The sequence below is a fragment of the Rhinoraja longicauda genome, chromosome 16, assembly GCF_053455715.1.
Source record: "Rhinoraja longicauda isolate Sanriku21f chromosome 16, sRhiLon1.1, whole genome shotgun sequence".
NCBI classification, from domain to species: domain Eukaryota; kingdom Metazoa; phylum Chordata; class Chondrichthyes; order Rajiformes; family Arhynchobatidae; genus Rhinoraja; species Rhinoraja longicauda.
In genome coordinates, this window is record NC_135968.1 from 3912004 (window position 1) to 3935764 (window position 23761).

At 48.4% G+C, this 23761-nt stretch overlaps 1 protein-coding gene and 1 long non-coding RNA gene across 2 annotated transcripts; both read left to right on the top strand.

Moving 5' to 3' along the window:
* The first annotated feature begins 794 nt into the window (after window positions 1-794).
* Window positions 795-6283, top strand: LOC144601160 (uncharacterized). Its single transcript, XR_013548255.1, has 3 exons — window positions 795-883; window positions 1023-1218; window positions 6158-6283. It is a non-coding gene; the product is annotated as an uncharacterized LOC144601160 (long non-coding RNA).
* A 62-nt stretch (window positions 6284-6345) lies between these two features.
* LOC144601448 (uncharacterized) lies at window positions 6346-7121 on the top strand. Its single transcript, XM_078413581.1, has 2 exons — window positions 6346-6372; window positions 6417-7121. The coding sequence occupies exons 1-2, from the start codon at window positions 6346-6348 to the stop codon at window positions 7119-7121; spliced, it is 732 nt and encodes a 243-aa protein (XP_078269707.1).
* Window positions 7122-23761: the final 16640 nt, after the last annotated feature.

Below are 23761 nucleotides of genomic sequence, written 5' to 3' on the forward strand. Positions count from 1 at the left end.
CCACCGGTTGTCAGCTGACTCGTACCCTTCTCTCCGTCACAAGTTGCTGTGCACAACTCGCCTGCTGCGGTTCGCAAATCTCCCCCAGCGACCTTACTTCAAAACACTTTCAATGGCTGCAAAGCACCGCGGAGTGTCCTGAGATTGTGGGTGGCAATATATAAATGCAAGTCTCCCTTCGTTTATTGGGAGGGAGGGAGACAGAGACAGACAGAGAAAAGGAGGGAGGAAGGGAGGGAGGGAGAGAGAGAGGGAGGGAGGGAAGGAGAGAGGGAGACAGACAGACCCTGTAGCTGCAGCTGATGCTTCATCGCTTCCGTCGTCTCCCTCTATGTTACACTCATTTGTGTAGGTTCCAGTCCAACTTACGATCCTGGGCAGGTTTTGCTTCTCACCAGGCCTGCTCCCTTTGGACTATGCTCACTGATCTGTTTCACCCACAATCCCTCAGGTCGACACTGGTGCTCACGGCGCATCATTTCACAGACACAATTAACTGCATATTTACCACAACAAAATACCCCCACAAAATGTTGGAGTAACTCAGCGGGTCAGACAGCATTTTATGTAACACATGGACACGCGACATTTAGGGTCGGAATCCTTCTTCAGACTGGTTGTAATTGGGGGAGGGCGACACACACAGCCTGGCAAGTGATAGGTGGGAAAAAGACAAAATGCTGGAGTATCTCAGCGGCTCATCAAACGTCTCCAGAGATGCTGCCTGACCCCTCCGAGTTACTCCAGCACTTTGTGTGTTTTTTTCAGTAAAACGGCATCTACAATTGAAGACAGGCCCCTGATCATGCTGATGAGCAGAAATGTTATTCTTGTGGAGATTTTGGCATATTCAGAAGGACTGCACTAAAGTCAAGTGCTATAGGTATGAAGCAGATGACCAGCCTGTTTTGTGAATGTGCTTTATATTCAATTGTTAATTTCTGTTTAGTCATAGATGACCTATTCTGAAAATTAGCAATATTTGATCCAATGTTGAAACGTCACCTGTCAATTTTCTCCAGAGATGCTGCCTGATCCGCTGGATTGCTCCAGTATTTTGTCGGCGGCACAGTGGCGCAGCGGGACAGTTGGTCCCTTACAGTGCCAGAGACCAGGGCTCGATTCTGTATGGAGTTTGTACGTTCTCCCTATGGACGTGTGGGTTTTCTCCGGGTGCTGCGGTTTCCTCCCACATCCCAAAGACGTGCGGGTTTGCAGGTAAATTGGCTTCTATAGAGTGTACAAAATGGTGCTAGTGTAATGGCGCTGGTCGGCGCGGATTTGATGGGCCGGAGGGCCTGCTACCACGCTGTATTTCTAAAGTCTAAACTGCCTCTCTACACTTCATTGTTTCTATACCAAGTGATAGGTGCAGGATTTTTATGCAGGATTTGCAGGATTGGCAGAAGATTGGACAAAGTCAGAGATGAAAAGACAAAAGGTGTGAGATCTTGCTCTGGGTGGCAGCATCTGATACAGTGGCTTGGACACACACAAACCCCGAGACCTGCCCACAGCCACTGAATCCTCCTGAACTGAGCCTGAGGAATCGACTGAGACCTGCCTGAGACCGAAGATCGCCAGCGATACACCCTGCCACCACTTCCTGTTCACAGCTACACGCCGGATCAGAGAGCCCCTGTGATCAAAAGTTAAATTTACTTACTGTCCTTTCTTTCAGTTCCATTACAAACACTTCATCAATTTTTCTTTTACTCATCCCAACGTAAGGAAAACTTTTAAAAACGAGGAAGTTGCTTTTGTTCAGAGTGACAAGTCAATCTACACAACAGGTTTCCCTTTTCAACAAAAGACAAATTCCACAAGCTCGATGAAATGAATCAAATAATTCTATGAGGGGGGGGGGGGGGCGACGACGACGACGACACACACACCAAAATGCTTGAATTGTTTTAAAAAAAATCAATAATTGGATCTGACTGAGATTTCCCCCTCCCCCTATTTTACATATAACATGGTGGGACGATCCACCAGATTGTTTTTTTTAGTACTTCTGATAGCGAGGACCAGTTTTAATACAGACGCAAGAGACGAAAGATCTGAAATCTGGAGCAACAAACTATCTTGCACGATTAAATTGATGAGAAGGTTTCACTGTTTTCTCTGGCGTGAAGGATGTTGACCAAGGTCCGGACCCCAAACGCCCTGTATTCATGTCCTCCAGAGATGCTGTCTGACCCACTGAGTTACTGCAACAGTTTATGGGATTTTTTGTAAGTCAGCATTGCAAATACCTTATGTCGTCAACCCACTTTCTGACGGTATCGCCAGATGTTCAAAGTTGCCTATTTGCACACCGGATCGGCAGTCCTTAGATTGAGGAGACCCATACCACCCTGCCCATACTCTAATTTATCTTCTGCCATCCGTTTAAATTCGGGACAAATGACAATAAAACTCTCTGGACTGGATTTCAGTAATCAACCGATTCTCAATTCCCCCTCCCCCCCCCCCCCCCCCCCCCACCTTCACCCACCTGCGTTTCCCAGTGCAGTTGGTTACCGGCGAGAGAGCGCTGGAATCAATGGGCGCCGGAGACTACGATGCTTGTCCGTCCGGAGTTTGTACGTTCTACCCGTGGGTTTTCTCCGAGATCTTCGGTTTCCTCCCACACTCCAAAGACGTGCAGGTTTGTGGGTTAATTGACTTGGTATCGGTGGAAATTGTCCCTAGTGTGTGTAGGATAGTGTTAATGTGTAGGGATCGCTGGTCGGTGCGGACTCGATGGACCGAAGGACGGGTTTCCGCGCTGTATCTCCAACAAACAATGGCGGCAATCTTACCCATGATCCATAGCACTCCAGATACAGCTCTATCTCTGTCACGGTTCCAACAAGGCACGCGAGAATCCCTGGGACCCGGGTGACGGGGCGAGGGCGGAGGGAGAGGGTAATGGGGGGGAGGGGGACACAGGGTCACGGGGTTTTCCTGGCCTGGCTGGGCGGAGCGTGGGTCAAAGTTTCCCCTATAATTGGAGAATGGAAGTTACTGATTGGACTAATCCCAGTCCCGGAGATGTGTAGGCGTGTAAATAAATAGTCCCCGAGAGGCAATTGCAAGAGATTGAATAAAGTTTATTTTGGGGGAAAGAAAGAGAGAGAGAGAGAGAGAGAGAGAGAGAAAGTAAAAACGAGCGAGGGTGAGGGAGAAAGGGACACAGAGAGGGGGGAGAAAGAGGGGAGAGAAAAGGAGAGATGGCTAAAAAGAAACAACGCATCAGTCGGCGAATGGATGGCAGGTGGCTCATACGAGAGGCACCGACTGATCCAAAGTTGTCAGGAGCACTGAATCCCCGGATCGTCCTGCAGAGATTGCAACTTCCACCCCGGATCCACAGGTAGTGCAACCCACCGCCGGGTTCTGTTCATCGCGGTTTAGACGCGTGGACTGCAGCGGATCTGAATAAAGCAACAAACGTTGCGTCGCCTCGGATTTCAGGCTGAATCGCCACAAAACCTAGAAATCAGTCGGGGGGCGAGCGTTGGGGTGGGAAAGGGGGAGTGGTTAGGGGGCGTAGTGAATTTAACATGTTCGGTGGTCATAGATATAGCTTACGCTGCGATTTAGAAGACCAGTCGCTGTGGAAACGGCGGGATGAATCGGGTGACAAGCCCGAAAGTTGGCAGGCGGCAAGGTTTCTCAGCGACGCTCACTGGGAGAAGCCAGGTTTAGATGAGACAAGGAAAATATTGGGTAGACGAGCAAGGGCAGGGGGAAGGGACGGCGTGAAACAAGGAAGGGATCAGAAGATAGACACAAAATGCTTGAGGAACTCAGCGGGATAGGCAGCATCTCTGGAGAGCAGGAATGGGTGACGTTTCGGCTCGAGACCCTTCTTCAGATACAAAAATGTTGTTTGATGTTGTCAAGCTGGAAGGGATGCAGAGAAGCTTTACAAGGGTGTCGCCCTATACGAAACAAAAACTGTGCATAAACTCTTCATACATTCTGTCTATATTCAGCGGCGTCATACTCGGTCGTGTTCACACCTGTCTTTCAACAAAACATCCTTGGGGTCAAATGTGAGGACAGGGGGGACTCTTGATTGACTATTGTCCCTGTCGCGACTGTGGGGAGGGGGGCAAGAGCGGAGCTGCGGGGTACGGAGGAGCCATGTGTGAAGCCCTCATCTATGATAGAAGAGATGTTCCATATCATGGCATCAGGGCGATGCCCTCATTCTTCAGGGAACGAGGAAACCGTCTCATGGAGAACGACAAACTCCACGCACGGACGGGCCCTCGAGTCCTGGCAACATACTCGTAAATCCTCCGTGGAAAAATGTTTGCAGCTCTCGGACGGTGCCGGGGCAAGTTGATGAGGTTGCGAACACAGACTTCGTGCTGCTCAGTTTTAGAAAATGTGAAAGTCTGATGTTTATAAAATGACTTTCACAATCTTGATGTCCCAAAACTTATTCATCATTGTGGAGATATAACTTTGCATATTGATTGTAGCTATACAATCAGCTACAATACATTTGTATTGTTTTGTAGATACAAATATCTAAATATAGAGTCATAATGTCATAGGGTGATACAGTGTGGCAATAGGCCCTTCGGCCCAACTCGCCCACACCGGCCAACAATGTCCCAGCTACCATAGTCCCACTTGCCTGCGCTTGGTTCATAACCCTCCAAACCTGGGATAGTTCCAGCTTCAACTACCTCATCTGGCAGCTTGTTCCATACACTCACCACCCTCTGTGTAAAAAAAAAGTTACCCATTGGATTCTTATTTTTAAAAAATCCCCTTCACCTTGAACCTGTCTTCCAGTCCTCGATTCCCCTACTCTGGGCAAGAGACTCTATGCATCTACCCGATCTGTTTCTCTCATGATTTTTTATACCTCTATAAGATCTCCCCTCATCCTCCTACGTTCCATGGAATAGAGACCCAGTCTAAACCTCACACCCTCTAGTCCTGGCAACATCATCGTAAATCTTTTCTGAACCTTTCAAGCTTGACAATATCTCTCCTATAACATGGTGCCCAGAACTGAACACGATATTTTAAATGCGGTTTCACCAACGTCTTATACAACTGCAACATATATTTGCTGAGAACCATATTCTACACTCTGTAATTCTCCTTTGATCTCCCTACGACCCACTGTACTGGAGTTGGACTTGATTGCATTTATGCACAGTTTTAGTTTAGTTTATTGTCACGTGTACGAAGGTACATTAAACAGCTTTATGTTGCATGCTATCCAGTCAGCAGAAAGACCACACATGATTGCAATCCAGCGGTCCACGGTGTACAAATACAAGGAATAATGTTTCATGCAAGGTAAAGTCCCGTTAAAGATAGTCCGAGGGTCACCAAGTTGCCCAGGGCCGCTTTCTAGTTGGTGATAGGATGGTTCAGTTGCCTGATAACAGCTGGGGAGAAACTGTCCCCGAATCTGGAGCTATGCGTTTTCAGACTTCTGCACCTCGCCTAATGGGAGAGGGGAGAAGAGGGAGTGCCCGGGGTGAGACTCTGTTTCACATCAGATCTCAGTTTCGTTTATTGTCACGTGTACCGAGGTACTGTGAAAAGCTTTTGTTGCGTACTAACCAGTCAGCAGAAAGACAATACATGATTACAATCGAACCATTTACAATGTATAGATACATGATAAGGGAATAACATTTAGTGCACGGTAAAGCCAGCAACGTCCAATTAAGATAGACACAAAATGCAGCACTAACTCAGCAGGATAGACAGCATCTCTGGAGAGAAGGAATGGGTCTCTCCAACATTTTGTGTCTATCTTCGTTTTAAACCAGCATCAGCAGTTCCTTCCTACACACAAAGTCCGATCTTAGGGCTAAAGGAATCAAGGGATATGGGGGGGGAAAGCAAGAACCGGGTACTGATTTTGGATGATCAGCCATGATCATATTGAATGGTGGTGCTGGCTCGAAAGGCCAAATGGCCTACTCCTGCACCTATTTTCTACGTTTCTATGCTTCTATGATCAAGAATCCTTCTGGATCATCTGTTTGGATACCATGCAAAGCAAAGCTTTTCATTGTACCTCGGTACCCATGAAAAAGGTAAACCTAAAGTGTTATTATTGCAAATCTAGTAGGAGATTCTCCCTCGGCCTCCTGTGCTTCCTATCCCTCTTACTTCTCCTGTTTTGCAGTGTATTGGCCACGGGAGGATGTTCAAACCAAGCAACACGTCTAACTCAGTCGAGGTCACTCGATCCGCCGCCATCGGGTCACCATCCGCCTTCGGACGCGGGGGCAAAGAGTTTCGTTCACAGCGGGGAGAAGCCGTTGGCGGGTTCTTCATGGCTTGAGTCCCGGCGGTCGAAATCCCGGAGCAAATATGACAGGGAGAAACCTTGGAAATGCGGCGACTGCCTGTTTCCTGTTCCCGTCCCTGCTGGAAAGCCATAGCGCAGCCACACGGGGGAAAGGCCGTTCGTGTGCTCCACATGCGGGAAAGCGTTCGCCCAGGCGTCCGTTCTGCATGTCCACCGCCGCATCCACACGAGGCTGAGGCCGTTTGTCTGCTCCCTGTGCGGGAAGGGCTTCACACAGGCGACTGTCCTGCTGAACCACTCGCGGGTTCACACCGGGGAGCGGCCCTTCGTCTGCTCCGAGTGCGGGAGGGGATTCTCTAACTTGTCCAACCTGAGGAAGCACCGGCCGGTGCACACCGGCGAGCGGTCGTACGTCTGCTCCGAGTGCGGGAGAGGATTCACCAACTCGTCCAACCTGAAGAAGCACCAGCGGGTCCACACGGGGGAGCGGCCATTCGTCTGTTCTCGCTGCGGGCTGGTGTTCACGCGGTTCGAGAGGCTGATGACCCACCAGCAAGTCCGAGCTGGCGGGAGGCCCTTCACCTGCTCGGAGTGCGGGAAGGAATTCTGTTATTCATCCGGCCTGGTGTCACACCGGCGGGTTCACACCGGGGAGAGGCCGTTCACATGCCCCGAGTGCGGGAAAGCGTTCTCCCTTTCCGTTAACCTGAAGAAACACCAGCTGGTTCACTCTGGGTTGAAGCCGTTCGCTTGCTCACTGTGTGGGAGGAAGTTCAATCGGTCCTACAACCTCCGAATACACCAGCGAATTCACACCAGGGAGGAACCTTCCCCTTAGCCACGACACACCGCCAAATTAATACCGGAGAGAAATCCATGGCCTGCTCTGAGAGCGGGAAGGGGATTCACTCAGTCCGCCGTCCGTGGAAGCACCAACGAGTCCACAAGTGACTGCAGGAGCTGGATTCTGCTGCTGTTGCTCCTGATAGTTATAGGGTCTGATAGAATGCACTGTTGCACAGTCACAGCCTGAGTTAGTCCTGCTGATGAGAGACGCAAGTTGCTGGTGTAACCCCGCGGGTCAGGCAGCATCTCGGGAGAAACAGGACAGGGGACGTTTCAGGTCGGGAACCTTCTTCAGGCTGTTCGTTTTCCTCCAGAGATGCTGCCCGAGCCGCCGAGTTACTCCAGCACTTTGTGTGTACCCTTGGTATAAACCAGCATCTGCAGTTCTATTATTTCTATACTTCGTTGTGTTGATGTTTACAGTTCATATCACTGGGCTTAAGTTGAATGTTCTTGATACGTGTTGAATAAATCACCATAATCTTGCATATCCCGTGTTATCTATACATTGTCTGGTCTTACTCAGGTAAGCATTCAGACATTTAATGAAAGATCTGATTGAAGTGGAGTTTTTTTCTGTTTTGATTTTGAAATCTTGACCATGAGTGCTGTCTGTGTGGAGATTAGTTTCGTTTATTAGTTTAGTTAGGAAATTCAGCGTGAAAACGGGCCATTCGGCCCACCGAATCCACACCGACCAGCGATCACCCGCACACTAGTTCAATCCGACACAGTAGGTGCAATTTACAGAAGCCATCAACCTACAAAACAGTCCGTCTTTGGAGTATGGGACGAATCTGGCGCACCCGGAGAAAACCCACACCGTCACAGGGAGAACGCACAAAGGTATAATTTTACGTATAAAATTATAAAAGGATTGGACAAGTTAGATGTAGGAAAAATGTTCCCAATACTGGGGGAGTCCAGAACCAGGGGCCACAGTCTAAGGATAAAGGGGAGGCAATTTTAAACTGAGATGAGAAGAAACCTTTTCACCCAGAGAGTTGTGAATTTGTGGAATTCTCTGCCACAGAAGGCAGCGGAGGCCAATTCACTGGATGAATTTAAAAGAGAGTTGGACAGAGCTCTAGGGGCTAGCGGAATCAAAAGAGATATGGGGAGAAGGCAGGCACGGGTAGCTGATTGTGGATGATCAGCCATGATCAAAAAAATGGCGTTGCTAGCTCGAAGGGCCAAATGGCCTCCTGTACTTATTTTCTATGTTTCTATGTTTCTGAACTCCGTGCAGACAGCACCCGTTGTCAGGACCAACCCGGGGTCTTCGTCTCATACGGCACGGATGCATTCATCTATATGACTCTAGAACAAGGCACCATAAGGCAACAACTCCACCGCTTTTCACGTTCCCCTGTGATCCTGTGAGTTTCATTTGGAAGCTCTGGTTTTCTCCCACATTCCAAAGAAGTGCGGGCATTTTCAGGTTAATGGGCGTCTGTAAATTGCCCCTGGTGTGCAGGGAGTGGATGGGAAAAGAGATAACAGAAATAGTGTGAATGCGTGATCCATGATTGACAGTATTCCATTTAGGATCCTCAATAGGGCAAGGAAATACTTGTCTTGGCTGAGTAAGTGGATGCTTGTAGAAACAAAGAACTGCAGATGCGAGTTAATACACAAAGTGCTGGAGTAACTCAGCAAGTCAGGCGGCATCTCTGGAGAACAAGGAGAGATGACGTTTTGGGTTGAAACCCTTCAGACATCAACCGTCTTGACCTCTGCTCTCCTCAGACACTCCAGTCTCACCCCCCCCCCCACTCTGCATGCACAGTCCTCCAATCACTTAACAACAATCCCAACTGTAAGAAAGAAGTATGAAGAAGGGTTCCTATGTGAATTGTCACCCATCCATGTTCCTCAGAGAAGACGCCTGCCCTGTTGAGTTACTCCAACACTTTGTGTTGTAACTGGGACGGTGCATTCATCCGTGCCGTATGACTCTATAACAAGGCCTTGTGAGATTCCTAGGGAAAATCTGCTTTGCACGACTATATCTTTTTTTGTAAGATCACGTCAAAAAGAGATTGCCTGGGAGTAATGATCATTTTGGGTTTTTCCCTGAAATTCGGTCACATTCACCGTCTACCATTTTGCACGTACAATAGGGAGACGATTCGCTAGGGATAAGAAACACCCCTCTCTTATAGGCAGGGCCAGATTTTAATAGAGACGAAAGATACTGCAGATGCTGAAATCTGGAGCAACAAACAAACTGCTCGTGGAACTCAATGGGTCGAGGCTGAGGCGTTTCAATGGCTGAGGCGTTTCAATGGAAAAGGTATCAATGGTCGAGTTGAGACAGTTCAAAATGGGATGGTGGAATTCAAAATAGAATAGGCGAGGGGAGATGAGGTGAGGGGAGGGGATTCGATACGGTGATCAAATTGATGGGAGGGTTTCATTGAACAGATAGGCAGAAACTGTTTCCTCAGACAGGTTCGGGCAATACTTTGTGTTCCTGATCCACAGTGCTGGGATTCAGATTCCAGGAGTTGACAGTATCGGCATAAGTCAACACCGCCCAAGTCGCCCGTCTGCGTTTGCCAAGGCAGGTTGCTAATGTGCGAGTAACGCTGGGCTATACAATCAATGGAGGCTACCCTACCCACAATCCACAGCACTACAGAAACAGTTCTATCAATGTTATGGTTCTAACACGGCACGGCCAGACCGCCCGGCGAGAGGATCCCTGGGGCCCGGGTGAAGGAGCGCGGGCGGAGGTAGATGGTGGAAGGGCCGGGACTGTCTCAGTGTGTCCGCCCATCCGAGCCTGCACCTCAGGCCTGGCCTCGGTGTTGACTGAAGTCACAGCCCGACACTCGGCTCCTGTCTGTCCCCGACTCCCAGAGCCTCCCCCGGCCCGGCGACGGCACTTTAACCCGTTCAGCTCGGCAATGGCCCACACAGCGCATGCTTGAACATCATGCAGCCGAGGTTGCATAATACTAATAGGGCGCTTTCTCAGCCCTATTGCCTTCTGGGTAAGAGTATGCGCCATTGGTAGTACTTAAAAATTGAAACTGCTCCGTCCTATATATTATTATGAAGTCATGGGTTGATGCAGTGCGGAAACAGGCCCAACTTGTCCGCACCGTTTCACGGCTGGCGCAGAACTTTTGAATTGTGGGCACTGATTATGTTGTTATTATTGCTGCTCACACCGAGTGATAAACTTGCTTTTTTGTGCAATCTGCGGTCGAAACATGGAAACATAGAAAATAGGTGCAGGAGGAGGCCATTTGGCCCTTCGAGCCAGCACCGCCATTCATTGTGATCATAGTTGATCATCTACAATCAGTAACCTGTGCCTGCCTTCTCCCCATATCCCTTGATTACACTAGCCCCTAGAGCTCTATCTAACTCTCTTTTAAATTCATCCAGTGAATTGGCCGACACTGCCTTCTGTGGCAGAGAATTCCACGAATTCACAACTCTCTGGGTGAAAACGTTTCTTCTCACCTCAGTTTTAAATGGCCTCCCCTTTATTCTTAGACTGTGTCCCCTGGTTCTGGACTCCCCCGACATTGGGAATATTTTTCCTGCATCTAAAGTGTCCTTTTATGATTTTATACAAATGCGCCGTTATTACCTCTTTAATAATTGATTCCAGCATCTTCCCCACCACCGATGTCAGGCTCCCCGTTTGTCGATTATCGGCGTGAGATCGGTGGGCCGAAGGGCTCATTTACATGTTGTGTCTTTCAATCATTTCAATCAGTAAAAGGCGGTGGAGGAAACAGGTGTTATTAGGATCACGAGTCTATCTCCATGACTGGCGGGGACGTGTCGGCGAGGTCCCGCCTCCCCGGATTGTAAGTTTGAGTTGAGTTTCTGATTTGAGTTCTGGGTTACAAAGTGAGAGTATAAAACGTGAGTCCCGGGAGGAATTTGCACCAGGGCTTGGGTCTAGAACGTCACCCTAGATAAACGCGAGCAACTGGCGGCTGGAGAATGCAACAGCATGCGGTAAATGATCCGAAGTTGTCTGTGGTACAGAGGCCGTTGGTCGTCCTGCGGAGATTGCGTCTTCCACCCCGGTACCACAGGTAGTGAAACCCGCCGGATATGTGACCGAGTTGTCTTTGTGTTCACCCTCTTTGCTGTCTCCACCTTCACCCCCTCCCTCTCTATATCTGGCTCCGTCTGCCCTTATTTTGTCTGTCCCTATCTATCATAGACGTGTTTGTGTGTCCCAACTCCACTCCGCTGCTGTCTGGCTCGATCTACCTATCGTTCTTCACCCCTTATTTGTCTCCCTCCCTCCCCCCCCCCAACCCGCCGATTGACTCCTGTCTCAAACCCCCACCCCCTTTTCTCTTCCACCCCCTTTCTCCCCTGAATTTCTGATATGTGCTCGAATGCTGCTCGATGCGCCGAGTAGTTCCAACAGATTATTAGTTACTCCAGGTTCCAACATCTGCAGCCTCATGGGTTTTATGGCGATCCATCCCGCGACTCTTTCCCCTGATGATGAGCACACAACTTCCAAATTGTTACCTTTCCTCCTTTTGTTTTCTCTCCCGCTTGCCCCTATTTTAAAATCTATATCTGATTTTTACAAACTTCTACAAATGCACCACAGAAAATGAACTGTCGAGTTGCATCGCAGCCTGGTTTGGGAACAGTTCTGCCTCAAGAACGCAAGAAATTGCAGAAAGTTGCTGATCTTGCCCAATCCATCACATCGACCAGAGTCCCCGCCATTGATTTCAATAGACAATAGGTGCAGGAGTAGGCCATTCGGCCCTTCGAGCCAGCACCGCCATTCAATGTGATCATAGCTGATCATTCAACCATCCAAAATCATTAAAAGTTTAGTTTAGTTTATTGTCACGTGTCATGCGGTACAGTGACAAGCTTTAGTTGCGTGCTAACCAGCCAGTGGAAAGACAATACGTGATTATAATCGAGCCATTTACAATGTACAGATACGTGATAAGGGAATAGCGTTTGGTGCAAATGTGTGAGAAAGAACTACAGATGCTGGTTTTATCGAAACCAGGTAGACACAACTCGGCGGGATAGGCAGCATCTCTGGAGAGAAGGTATGGATGTTTTTTGGGTCGAGACCCTTCTTTAGAGTGAGTCAGGGGAGAGGGGGCTAGAGATATGGAAGAGTAAGGTGTGAAAACGACAGGTAAAAGCAGATGCCGATAAGGAAAATTCGAATGGTTGGGGTAGGTGTCATGCAATCAGAAAAATTAATCAGAGGGGGGAGAGAGGGACAGCAAGGGTTACTTGAAGACTTGTTCAAGCCTGGTCATTCCTCCTCCTCCCTGCTCCGGTCCAACAAGTCAAGATTGCACCACCTGATTCGGGAACCACTCACCGTCTCCCCCTCGACTATCAGGCTTCTGAACGGTCCTTCCATGAGCTAGGGTACTGTCCAATTGCCCACTACCCCATTGGGGATATTGGACTTTGTCTATGGAACTGATGTGCTACAATAGACAACAGATGCTGGTTTTATCAATCTGTACCCCGCCCCTGCCTTCTCCCCATACCCCCCTGACTCCGCTATCCTTAAAAGCTCTATCTCACTCCCTCTTGAATGCATTCAGAGAATTGGCCTCCACTGCCTACTGAGGCAGAGAATTCCAATGTTGTGAACTATATCTTAGCTTCTCTACTTATGTTGTACCTGAGTTTGACTTGATTGTATTTATGCATGTTTTAACTGATCTGTTTAGATAGCATACAAAGGTTTTCGCCGTATCTTGGTACATGTGACAATAATAAACCTAAATCTACACCCAACACTCTTGTTTCAATTTCATTTTGTAGTGTACCAGTATCGGGAGGAAGATCAACCCAAGCACCATGTCGGGCTCTGCCTGGGTCACTCGATCCACCGGAGTATAAACATCAGTGACCTTCGGACGCGAAAGCAAAATGCTCCACCTACTGCAGAGAGAAACCGTTCGCGGGATGTGAGATTGGACGAGGATCCAGACCGTCTAAATCCCGGAGCGGCCGCCTCGCGGAGAAACTGGAAATGTAGGGACTGCGGGAAGGGATACAGTTATCCGTCCCAACTGGAAATGCATCGCCGCAGTCACACCGGGGAGAGGCCGTTCATCTGCCCCGAGTGCGGAGTGGGATTCGTTGGTTCTCGCAGCCTGCGGAAACACCAGTTTATTCACACTGGGCACTTTATCTGCTCCCTGTATGAGAAACGATTCTCTTCTTCGAGGTCCATGATGAAACACCAGCAGATTCATACTGGGGAGAAGCGGTTCACCTGCTGTGTATGTGGGAACGGGTTTCTCCGGACATCCTATTTGAAGAGGCACGGACAGGTTCACGCCGGGGAGTGACCGTTTGCCTGTTCCGTGTGTGGGCAACGATTCGCTCGGAGTGACAATTTGGTGTCACACCAGCGAGTTCACACTGGGGAGAAACCTTCTGGTTAGGAGTGGGAATGGATTTGCTTGGTAATTCAGCCTGAGGATTTAACAACGCTCACACAGGGGAGAGGCCGTTGACCTGTTTTAGGTGTGGGAAGTATTTGCTCATTTTGAGCGGCCACGTGTTCCTGATCCACCAATGACTGCTGCCCAGGCCGAGAGACGGGTTGCAACCTCCGTTCGGCGAACCCACCCGGCCCCGCTCCCCGAACACACTCGGCCCCGCTCCCCGAACACACTCGGCCCCGCTCCCCGAACACACTCGGCCCCGCTCCCCGAACACACTCGGCCCCGCTCCCCGAACACACTCGGCCCCGCTCCCCGAACACACTCGGCCCCGCTCCCCGAACACACTCGGCCCCGCTCCCCGAACACACTCGGCCCCAGTCCCTCCCGCTCGCCCCAGTCCCTCCCTCTCGCCCCCGCCCCTCCCTCTCGCCCCCGCCCCTCCCTCTCGCCCCCGCCCTCCCTCCCTCTCGCCCCTGCCCTCCCTCCCTCTCGCCCCCGCCCTCCCTCCCTCCCTCCCTCCCTCTCGCCCCCGCCCTCCCTCCCTCTCGCCGCCGCCCTCCCTCCCGCCCCCGCCCTCCCTCCCTCTCGCCCCCGCCCTCCCTCCCTCTCGCCCCCGCCCTCCCTCCCTCTCGCCCCCGCCCTCCCTCCCTCTCGCCCCCGCCCTCCCTCCCTCTCGCCCCCGCCCTCCCTCCCTGCATAGAAAATAGGTGCAGGAGGAGGCCATTCGGCCCTTCGAACCAGCACCGCCATTCATTGTGATCATGGCTGATCGTCCACAATCAATAATCCGTGCCTGCCTTCTCCCCATAATCCCTGGATTCCACTAACCCCTCGAGCTCTATCTAACTCTCTCTTAAATCCATCCAGTGATTTGGCCTCCACTGCCCTCTGTGGCAGAGAATTCCACAAATTCACAACTCTGGGTGAAAAGATTCCTTCTCGCCTCAGTTTTAAATGGCCTCCCATTTATTCTAAGACTGTGGCCTCTGGTTCTGGACTCCCCCCAAGATTGGGAACATTTTTCCTGCATCTAGCTTGTCCAGTCCTTTTATAAATGTTATATGTTTCTATAAGATACCCTCTCATCCTTCTAAACTCCAGTGAATATAAGCCTAGTCTTTTCAATCTTTCAATCATGCAGTTTTTTGTTTCCTGCACAACTTTCAAAATTCCATAAGCTGCCTTTCTACTTTTTATTTTCTCTCCCTCTCACTCCTGTTTTAAAATTTCCCCCGACGTACAAACATCTGCAGATAGGCCACAGAAAGAAAACTGCCTGGTTTGAGAGCAATTCTGCCTCAAGAACGCAAAAAATCGCAGAGACTTGTAAATGTTGCCAAGACCATCGCACATTCCACACTCCCCATCATTGGTTTAATCAACCAGCCAAATTTATCAGTTCAGTTTAGCTGATTGTCACGTGTACAGTGAAAAGCCTTTGTGTGCAAACCAGTCAGCAGAAAGACAAAACATGATTACAATCAATCCATTTACAGTGTATGGATACATGATAAGGGAAGCCAGCAAAGTCTGGTCAAGGATAGTCCGAGGGACATCAGAGGTGGATAGTAGCTCAGCACTGCTCTCTGGTTGTGGTAGGATGATTTAGTTGTTGGTAACATCTGGGAAGAAACTGTTCCTGAATCTGGAGGTGTGCATTTTGACAAAGACTTGTCCTAGCACTGTCCGACAGAAAATAAGGAAGCTTTTGTAAGCCTGCACCACCAGAGTCAGGAACAGCTTCTTCCCCTCTGTTACCAGGCTTCTGAACAGTCCCTCCTGACACTAGGGTACTATCCGATTCACCTCTCCGTGTTAGAGACATTGGACTTTGTCGATGGAACTGATGTGCAACAATGGTGGGAACAATATGCTGCTCTCTATATCACGGTGGCGCAGCGGTAGAGTTGCTGCCTTACAGCGAATGCAGCGCCTGGGACTCAGGTTCGATCCTGACTACGGGCGCCGTCTGTACGGAGTTTGTACGTTCTCCCCGTGACCTGCATGGGTTTTCTCCGAGATCTTCGGTTTTCTCCCACACTCCAAAGACGTACAGGTATGTAGGTTAATTGGCTGGGCAAATGTAAAAATTGTCCCTTGTGTGTGTAGGATAGTGTTAATGTGCGGGGATCGGTGGGCGGCGCAGACCCGGTGGGCCCAAGGGCCTGTTTCCTCGCTGTATCTCTAAATCTAAAAAAAAAAAAAAAATCCACTTTGGTCTATCTATTGTGCGAGAGTTTGACTGGATTATATTTATGTAAGTTATGAATGATCTGTTTGGATAGCATGCAAAGCAAAGCTTTTACTGTGTCTTGGTACGTGTGACAATGATAAATCTAATCCTACACCTGACGCTCTTGTTTTAAATTCATTTTGCAGCGTTTCTGCAGTGAGAGGAGGTTCAACCCAAACACCATGTCAGGCTCGGCCAAGGGTCACTAGACCCACCAGGGTCTGAACATCAGCGGCCTTCGGACGTGGAAGCAGAAAGCGCCATCCACGGTGGGGAGAACCCCTTCGCGGGTTCTGAGATTGGGCGAGGATCCAGACCGACAAATGTGGGGACTGCGGGAAGAGATACTTTTACCCGTGCCATCTGGAGATTCATCGCCGCAATCACACCGGGGAGAGGCCGTTCGCCTGCTCCTTGTGCGGGAAGGGGTTTGGTCAAGCACATCATTTGAAGGCGCACCAGCCGGTTCACTCCGGGGAGTGGCCGTTCACCTGCTCCCTGTGTGAGATGCGGTTTGCACAAATGAACCTGTTGAAGGCACACGGGTTGGTTCACACCGGGAGAGGCCGTTCACCTGCGACTGCGGTGCAGAATTTGCTTATTTAAGCAGCCTGATGAGACACCAGCAGATTCACACCGGGGAGAAGCCGTTCGTCTGCTCTGTATGTGGGGAAGGGTTTGACCGGGCATTTAATTTGAAGATACATGGGCGGGTTCACACCTGGGAGAAGCCGTCCGTCAGCTCTATGTGCGGGAAGGGATTCGTTCGGATGGACGCGTTGGCGTCGCACCGGTGAGTTTGTGCTGGGGAGTATCCTCCCGGTTAGGAGTGGTCAGGGATTAACTTGGTCATTCAGCCTGAGAACCTAACGACATTCACACTGGAGAGAGGCCTGTGGTCACCTGTTTCAGATGCGGGATGGGATTCACTCATTCAGCCGCCTGTGGAAGCACCAGTGAGTCCATGCGACTGCAGGTGCTGGATTCTACTACTGTTGTTCCTGACAATGATGTCCACAGTTGGAGTCTGTTGAAATCTTGTTTATTGGAGTCAGTCCATTGGAAATCAACATCCCTCGAAGGATGTGCTGGCTCTGCAGAGGGTCCAGAGGAGGTTTACAGGAATGATCCCAGGAATGAGTAGGTTAACCTATGATGCGCGTTTGTTGGCACTGTTTCCACTAGTGGGAGAGTCTAGGACCAGAGGTCATAGCCTCAGAAATAAAGGATATTCTTTTAGGAAGTAGATGAGGTGAAATATCTTTAGTCAGAAGGTGGTGAATTTGTGGAATTCTTTGCCACAAAGGGCTGTGGAGGCCCTCAGTGGATATTTTTAGACAATAGGTGCAGGAGAAGGCCATTCGATCCTTCGAGCCAGCACCGCCATTCACTGTGATCATGGCTGATCATCACAATCCATACCCCGTTCCTGCCTTCTCCCCATATCCCTTGACTCCGCTATCATTAAGACCTCTATCTAGCTCTCTCTTGAAAGCATCCAGGCAATTGGCCTCCACTGCCTTCTGATTCAGAGAGTTGCACAGCTTCACAACTCTCTGAGTGAAAAAGATTTTCCTCATCTCCATTCTAAATGGCCTACCCCTTATTCTTAAACTGTGGCCCCTGTTTCGGGACTCCCCCAACACCAGGAACATGTTTCCTGCCTCTAGCGTGTCCAATCCCTTAATAATCTTATGTTTCAATAGACAATAGACAATAGAAAATAGGTGCAGGAGAAGGCCATTCAGCCCTTCGAGCCAGCACCGCCATTCAATGTGATCATGGCTGATCATTCTCAATCAGTACCCCATTCCTGCCTTCTCCCCATACCCCCCTGACTCCGCTATCCTTAAGAGCTCTATCTAGCTCTCTCTTGAATGTATTCAGAGAATTGGCCTCCACTGCCCTCTGAGGCAGAGAATTCCACAGATTTTCAACTCTCTGACTAAAAAAGTTTTTCCTCATCTCTGTTCTAAATGGCCTACCCCTTATTCTTAAACTGTGGCCCCTTGTTCTGGACTCCCCCAACATTGGGAACATGTTTCCTGCCTCTAACGTGTCCAACCCCTTAATAATTTTATACGTTTCGATAAGATCCCCTCTCATCCTTCTAAATTCCAGTGTATACAAACCTAGTCACTCCCGTCTTTCAACATATGACAGTCCCGCCATTAACCTAGTAAACCTACGCTGCACGCCCTCAATAGCAAGAATATCCTTCCTCAAATTTGGAGACCAAAACTGCACACAGTACTCCAGGTGCAGTCTCACTAGGGCCCTGTACAACTGCAGAAGGACCTCTTTGCTCCTATACTCAACTCCTCTTGTTATGAAGGCCAACATTCCATTGGCTTTCTTCACTGCCTGCTGTACGTGCATGCTTCCTTTCAGTGACTGATGCACTAAGACACCCAGATCTCGTTGTACGTCCCCTTTTCCTAACTTGACACCATTCAGATAATAATCTGCCTTCCTGTTCTTACCACCAAACTGGATAACCTCTCATTTATCCACACTAAACTGCATTTGCCCACTCACACAACCTGTCTAAGTCACCCTGCATCCTCATAGCATCCTCCTCCACTTCATACTGCCAACCAACTTTGTGTCATCTGCAAATTTGCTAATGTTACTTTTAATCCCTTCATCTAAGTCATTATTGTATATTGTAAATAGCTGCAGTCCCAGCACCGAGTCTTGCGGTAGCCCACTAGTGACTGCCTGCCATTCTGAAAGGGACCCATTTATCCCTAATCTTTGATTCCTGTCTGTCAACCAATTTTCTATCCATGTCAGTACCCTACCCCCAATACCATGTGCTTTAATTTTGCCCACTAATCTATGTGGGACCTTATTGAAGGCTTTATAAAAGTCCAGCTACACTACATCCACTGGCTCTCCCTTGTTCATTTCCCGAGTTACATCCTCAAAAAATTCCAGAAGATCAGTCAAGCATGATTTCCCCTTCGTAAATCCATGCTGACTCGTAACGATCCTGTTACTGCTATCCAATGTTCCGCAATTTCTTCTTTTATAATTGACTCCAGCATCTTCCCCATCACCAATGTCGACCGCCCCAACGTGGCAACTTCAACAGCCTGACCGCAGGAGAAGACGGCAGGGGAAGAGAAAAGACATTCTGGCCTTCCATCACAGTGAGGAGGTGACTGGAGGAGACTCACTGTGATGGATGTTTCTTTTTTTTGTTTTGTATTGGTTTGTGATTGTGTGTGTTATTGCTTGTTTTTATTGCTCTTATTGTTGGACTGTGGGTAACGGAATTTCATCCAAAAGACATTTTTTTGGATGGCAATAAAGATTATTCTGATTCTGAATTTCCTGTTTTCTCTCTCCTTCCTTCTTAAAAAGTGGGATAACATTAGCTACCCTCCAATCCACAGGAACTGATCCTGAATCTACAGAACATTGGAAAATGACCACCAATGCATCCACGATTTCTGGAGCCATTTCCTTATGCAGCAGGCAGTGAAGAAAGCAAATGGTATGTTGGCATTCATAGCAAGAGGATTTGAGTTTAGGAGCAGGGAGGTTCTGCTGCAGTTGCACAGGGCCTTGGTGAGACCGCACCTGGAGTATTGTGTGCAGTTTTGTCTCCTAACCTGAGGAAAGACGTTCTTGCCTTAGAGGGAGTACAGAGAAGGTTCACCAGATTGATCCCTGGGATGGCGGGACTTACATATGAGGAAAGACTGGATAGACTGGGCTTGTACTCGCTGGAATTTAGAAGACTGAGGGGGGATCTTATAGAAACATATAAAATTCTTAAGGGGTTGGAGAGGCTAGATGCGGGAAGATTGTTCCCGATGTTGGGGGAGTCCAGAACCAGGGTTCACAGCTTAAGGATAAGGGGGAAGTCTTTTAGGACCGAGATGAGAAAACATTTCTTCACACAGAGAGTGGTGAGTCTGTGGAATTCTCTGCAACAGAAGGTAGTTGAGGCCAGTTCATTGGCTATATTTAAGAGGGAGTTAGCTGTGGCCCTTTTTGCTAAAGGGATCAGGGGTATGGAGAGAAGGCAGGTACAGGCTACTGAGCTGAATGATCAGCCATGATCATATTGAATGGCGGTGCAGGCTCGAAGGGCCGAATGGCCTACTCCTGCACCTATTTTCTATGTTTCTATGTTTCTATGTACCCTGGGATGCAGACCATCAGTGTAAGGGCTAACATTATGAATGCAGCAATGTGGGTTTTATTGCAGGAGTGTAAAAGCTCCAGCTCAGATTATTCCTGGGGCATGGAAGCACGGTTTATGGCTGATCGTATCCTCTGATATCAGCAACTGGCCTCAAAGCTTTGAAGTGTTAAGAAGAACATCTTGCCATATGGACTGCCCTTTGTTCCCAAGAAAGAAGAGGTCACGATGGACATGACGGAAACGGAGGTCCCGAAAGACACATCAATAGACAATAGGTGCAGGAGGAGGCCATTCGGCCCTTCGAGCCAGCACCGCCATTCAATGTGATCATGGCTGATCATTCTCAATCAGTACCCCGTTACTGCCTTCTCCCAATACCCCCTGACTCCGCTATCCTTAAGAGCTCTATCCAGCTCTCTCTTGAATGCATTCAGAGAATTGGCCTCCACTGCCCTCTGAGGCAGAGAATTCCACAGATTCACAACTCTGACTGAAAAAGTTTTTCCTCATCTCAGTTCTAAATGGCCTACCCCTTATTCTTAAACTGTGGCCCCTTGTTCTGGACTCCCCCAACATTGGGAACATGTTTCCTGCCTCTAGACTCAGGTTCGATCCTGACTACGGGTGCTGCACTGTAAGGAGTTTGTACGTTCTCCCCGTGACCTGCGTGGGTTTTCTCCGAGATCTTCGGTTTCCTCCCACACTCCAAAGACGTACAGGTATGTAGGTTAATTGACTGGGTAAAATGTAAAAATTGTCCCTAGTGGGTGTAGGATAGTGTTAATGTACGGGGATCGCTGGGCGGCACGGACTTGGTGGGCCGAAAAGGCCTGTTTCCGACTGTATATATATGATATGATATGATATGATAACGTGTCCAACCCCTTAATAATCTTATACGTTTCGATAAGATTCCCTCATCCTTCAAAATTCCAGTGTATACAAGCCTAGTCGCTCCAGTCTTTCAACATATGATAGTCCCACTATTCTGGGAATTAACCTAGTAAACCTACGCTGCACACCCTCAATAGCAAAAATATCCTTCCTCAAATTTGGAGACCAAAACTGCACACAGTACTCCAGGTTCCCCTGTTCCTAACTTGACATCATTCAGATAATACTCTGCCTTCCTATTCTTACCACCAAAGTGGATAACCTCACACTTATCCACATTAAACTGCATCTGCCATGCATCCGCCCACTCACACAACCTGTCCAAGTCACCCTGCAACCTCATAGCATCTTCCTCACAGTTCACACTACCACCCAGCTTTGTACCATCTGCAAATTTGCTAATGTTACTTTTAATGCCTTCATCCAAGTCATTAATGCATATTGTAAATAGCTGCGGTCCCAGCACCGAGCATTGCGGTACCCCACTAGTTACTGCCTGCCATTCTGAAAGGGATCCATTTATCCCCACTCTTTGCTTTCTGTCTGTCAACCAATTTTCTATCCATGTCAGTACCCTATCTTTAATACCATGTGCTCTAATTTTGCCCACTAATCTCCTATGTGGAACCTTGTCAAAGGCTTTCTGAAAGTCAAGGTACACCACATCCAAGTCAAGTCAAGTTTATTTGTCACATACACATACACGATGTGCAGTGAAATGAAAGTGGCAATGCCTGCGGATTGTGCACAAAAAAGAATTACAGTTACAGCATATAAATAAAGTTAATAAAGTTAATATAGTGTAGACAAAAATTTAGTCTCTGGAGTTATAAAAGTTGACAGTCCTGATGGCCTGTCACACATCCACCGGCTCTCCCCTGTCAATTTTCCTGGTTACATCCTCAAAGAATTCCAGAAGATTAGTCAAGCATGATTTCCCCTTCGTAAATCCATGCTGACTCGGAACAATCCTGTTATTACTATCCAAATGCTCCGCAATTTCGTCTTTTATAATTGACTCCAGCATGTTCCCCACCACTGATGTCAGACTAACTGGTCTATAATTTCCCGTTTTCTCTCTCCCTCCTTTCTTAAAAAGTGGGACAACATTGGCTACCCTCCAATCCACAGGAACTGATCCTGAATCTATAGAACATTGGAAAATGATCTCCAATGCGTCCACAATTTCTAGCGCCACCTCCTTAAGTACTCTGGAATGCAGACCATCAGGCCCTGGGGATTTATCAGCCTTCAGTCCCATCAGTCTACCCAACACCATTTCCTGCCTAATGTGGATTTCCTTCAGTTCCTCCGTCACCCAGGATCTCTGCCCACTAGAACATCTGGGAGATTGCTTGTATCTTCCTTAGTGAAGACAGATCCAAAGTACCAGTTCAACTCGTCTGCCATTTCCTTGTTTCCCATAATAAATTCCCCCGCTTCTGTCTTCAAGGGACCCACATTTGCTTTGACTATTTTTTTCCTCTTTACATACCTAAAAAAGCTTTTACTATCCTCCTTTATGTTATTGGCTAGTTTACCCTCGTACCTCATCTTTTCTCCCCGTATTGCCTTCTTAGTCATCTTCTGTTGCTCTTTAAAAGAGTCCCAATCCTCTGGCTTCCCACTCTTCTTTGCTTTGTTGTACTTCTGCTCTTTTATTTTTATGCTGTCCTTGACTTCCCTTGTCGGCCACGGGTGTCTCTTACTCCCCTTGGAATCTTTCCTCCTTTTTGGGATAAATTGATCCTGCAACTTCTGCATTATTCCCAGGAATACCTGCCATTGCTGTTCCACCATCTTCCCTACGAGGGCCTCCTTCCAGTCAATTCTGGCCAGCTCCTGCCTCATGCCTCTGTAATCCCCTTTGCTATACTGTAATACTGACACTTCCGATTTTCCCTTCTCCCTCTCAATTTGTAGAGTAAAACTTATCATATTGTGATCACTGCATCCTAATGGCTCTTTTACCTCGAGTCCCCTTATCAGATCAGGTTCATTACACAACACTAAATCCAGAATTGCCTTCTCCCTAGTAGGCTCCAGTAGAAGCTGTTCTAAGAATCCAGATTAAATAAATCCAAATAAAGATTTATAGGGCATTGTAAACTTGCCATATAAGGCAGTGATGGAAAAATACTGCCACATGTATTTACGGTATAAAAGGGGTGTAAATGTAAGCTTTCGGGGAGGGAGACTACACTAGCTTCCTGAGCGTTACTAAACGCTTCGGTATCTAGACTCTCTCCCACCTGGGTGAGTAGAATAAAGAGGTTAAACGAATTCGGTTGTCTGCCTGTTTTTTCTAATAGACCACGGACTACAACATTTGGCGTAGTCGGCAGGATCTCTTTGGCACCGTCAACCACGAACGACTAAGAGGCAGTGGTGACTGAAACACGTCCGAAGGGGACAGAGTGCACTTCTCCACCATTGTTCGAGACCCCGGACGTTGATGTCTTTCAGACACTGAAGTCCCTCGTTTGGCGTTGATTTCGTGTTCAACTGAGATTCACAGACGAATCGATAAGGATAAGGACAAGGATAAGGATAAGGTTCCGGATTTGGAAGGTAAGGGGCGGTCACTCTTGTTGTCATTGTCTTGGTCTGGGTGAAATTGATCGTTTGGTAATATTTATTGGTAATATTTACTGGTAGTATTTATTGGTAACATAATTTCGGATAATTGGCAATCAGACATATGGGACAGTCTTTGGATAAGAGTGATGGCGGTGCCCCGGTACAACACATGTGTTATTTATTTATTTATTTATTTGCTTCGTTAATGAAAAGATTGGGAAACGAGGCCTGGCCAGTGGGAGGTACATGGAATGTAGAGACTATCAAAGAGGATTAAAGAATGGAGAGAGGGGGTGAAGAAGCGCCATCAGGAGTCGAAGGAGCGAAGTTGG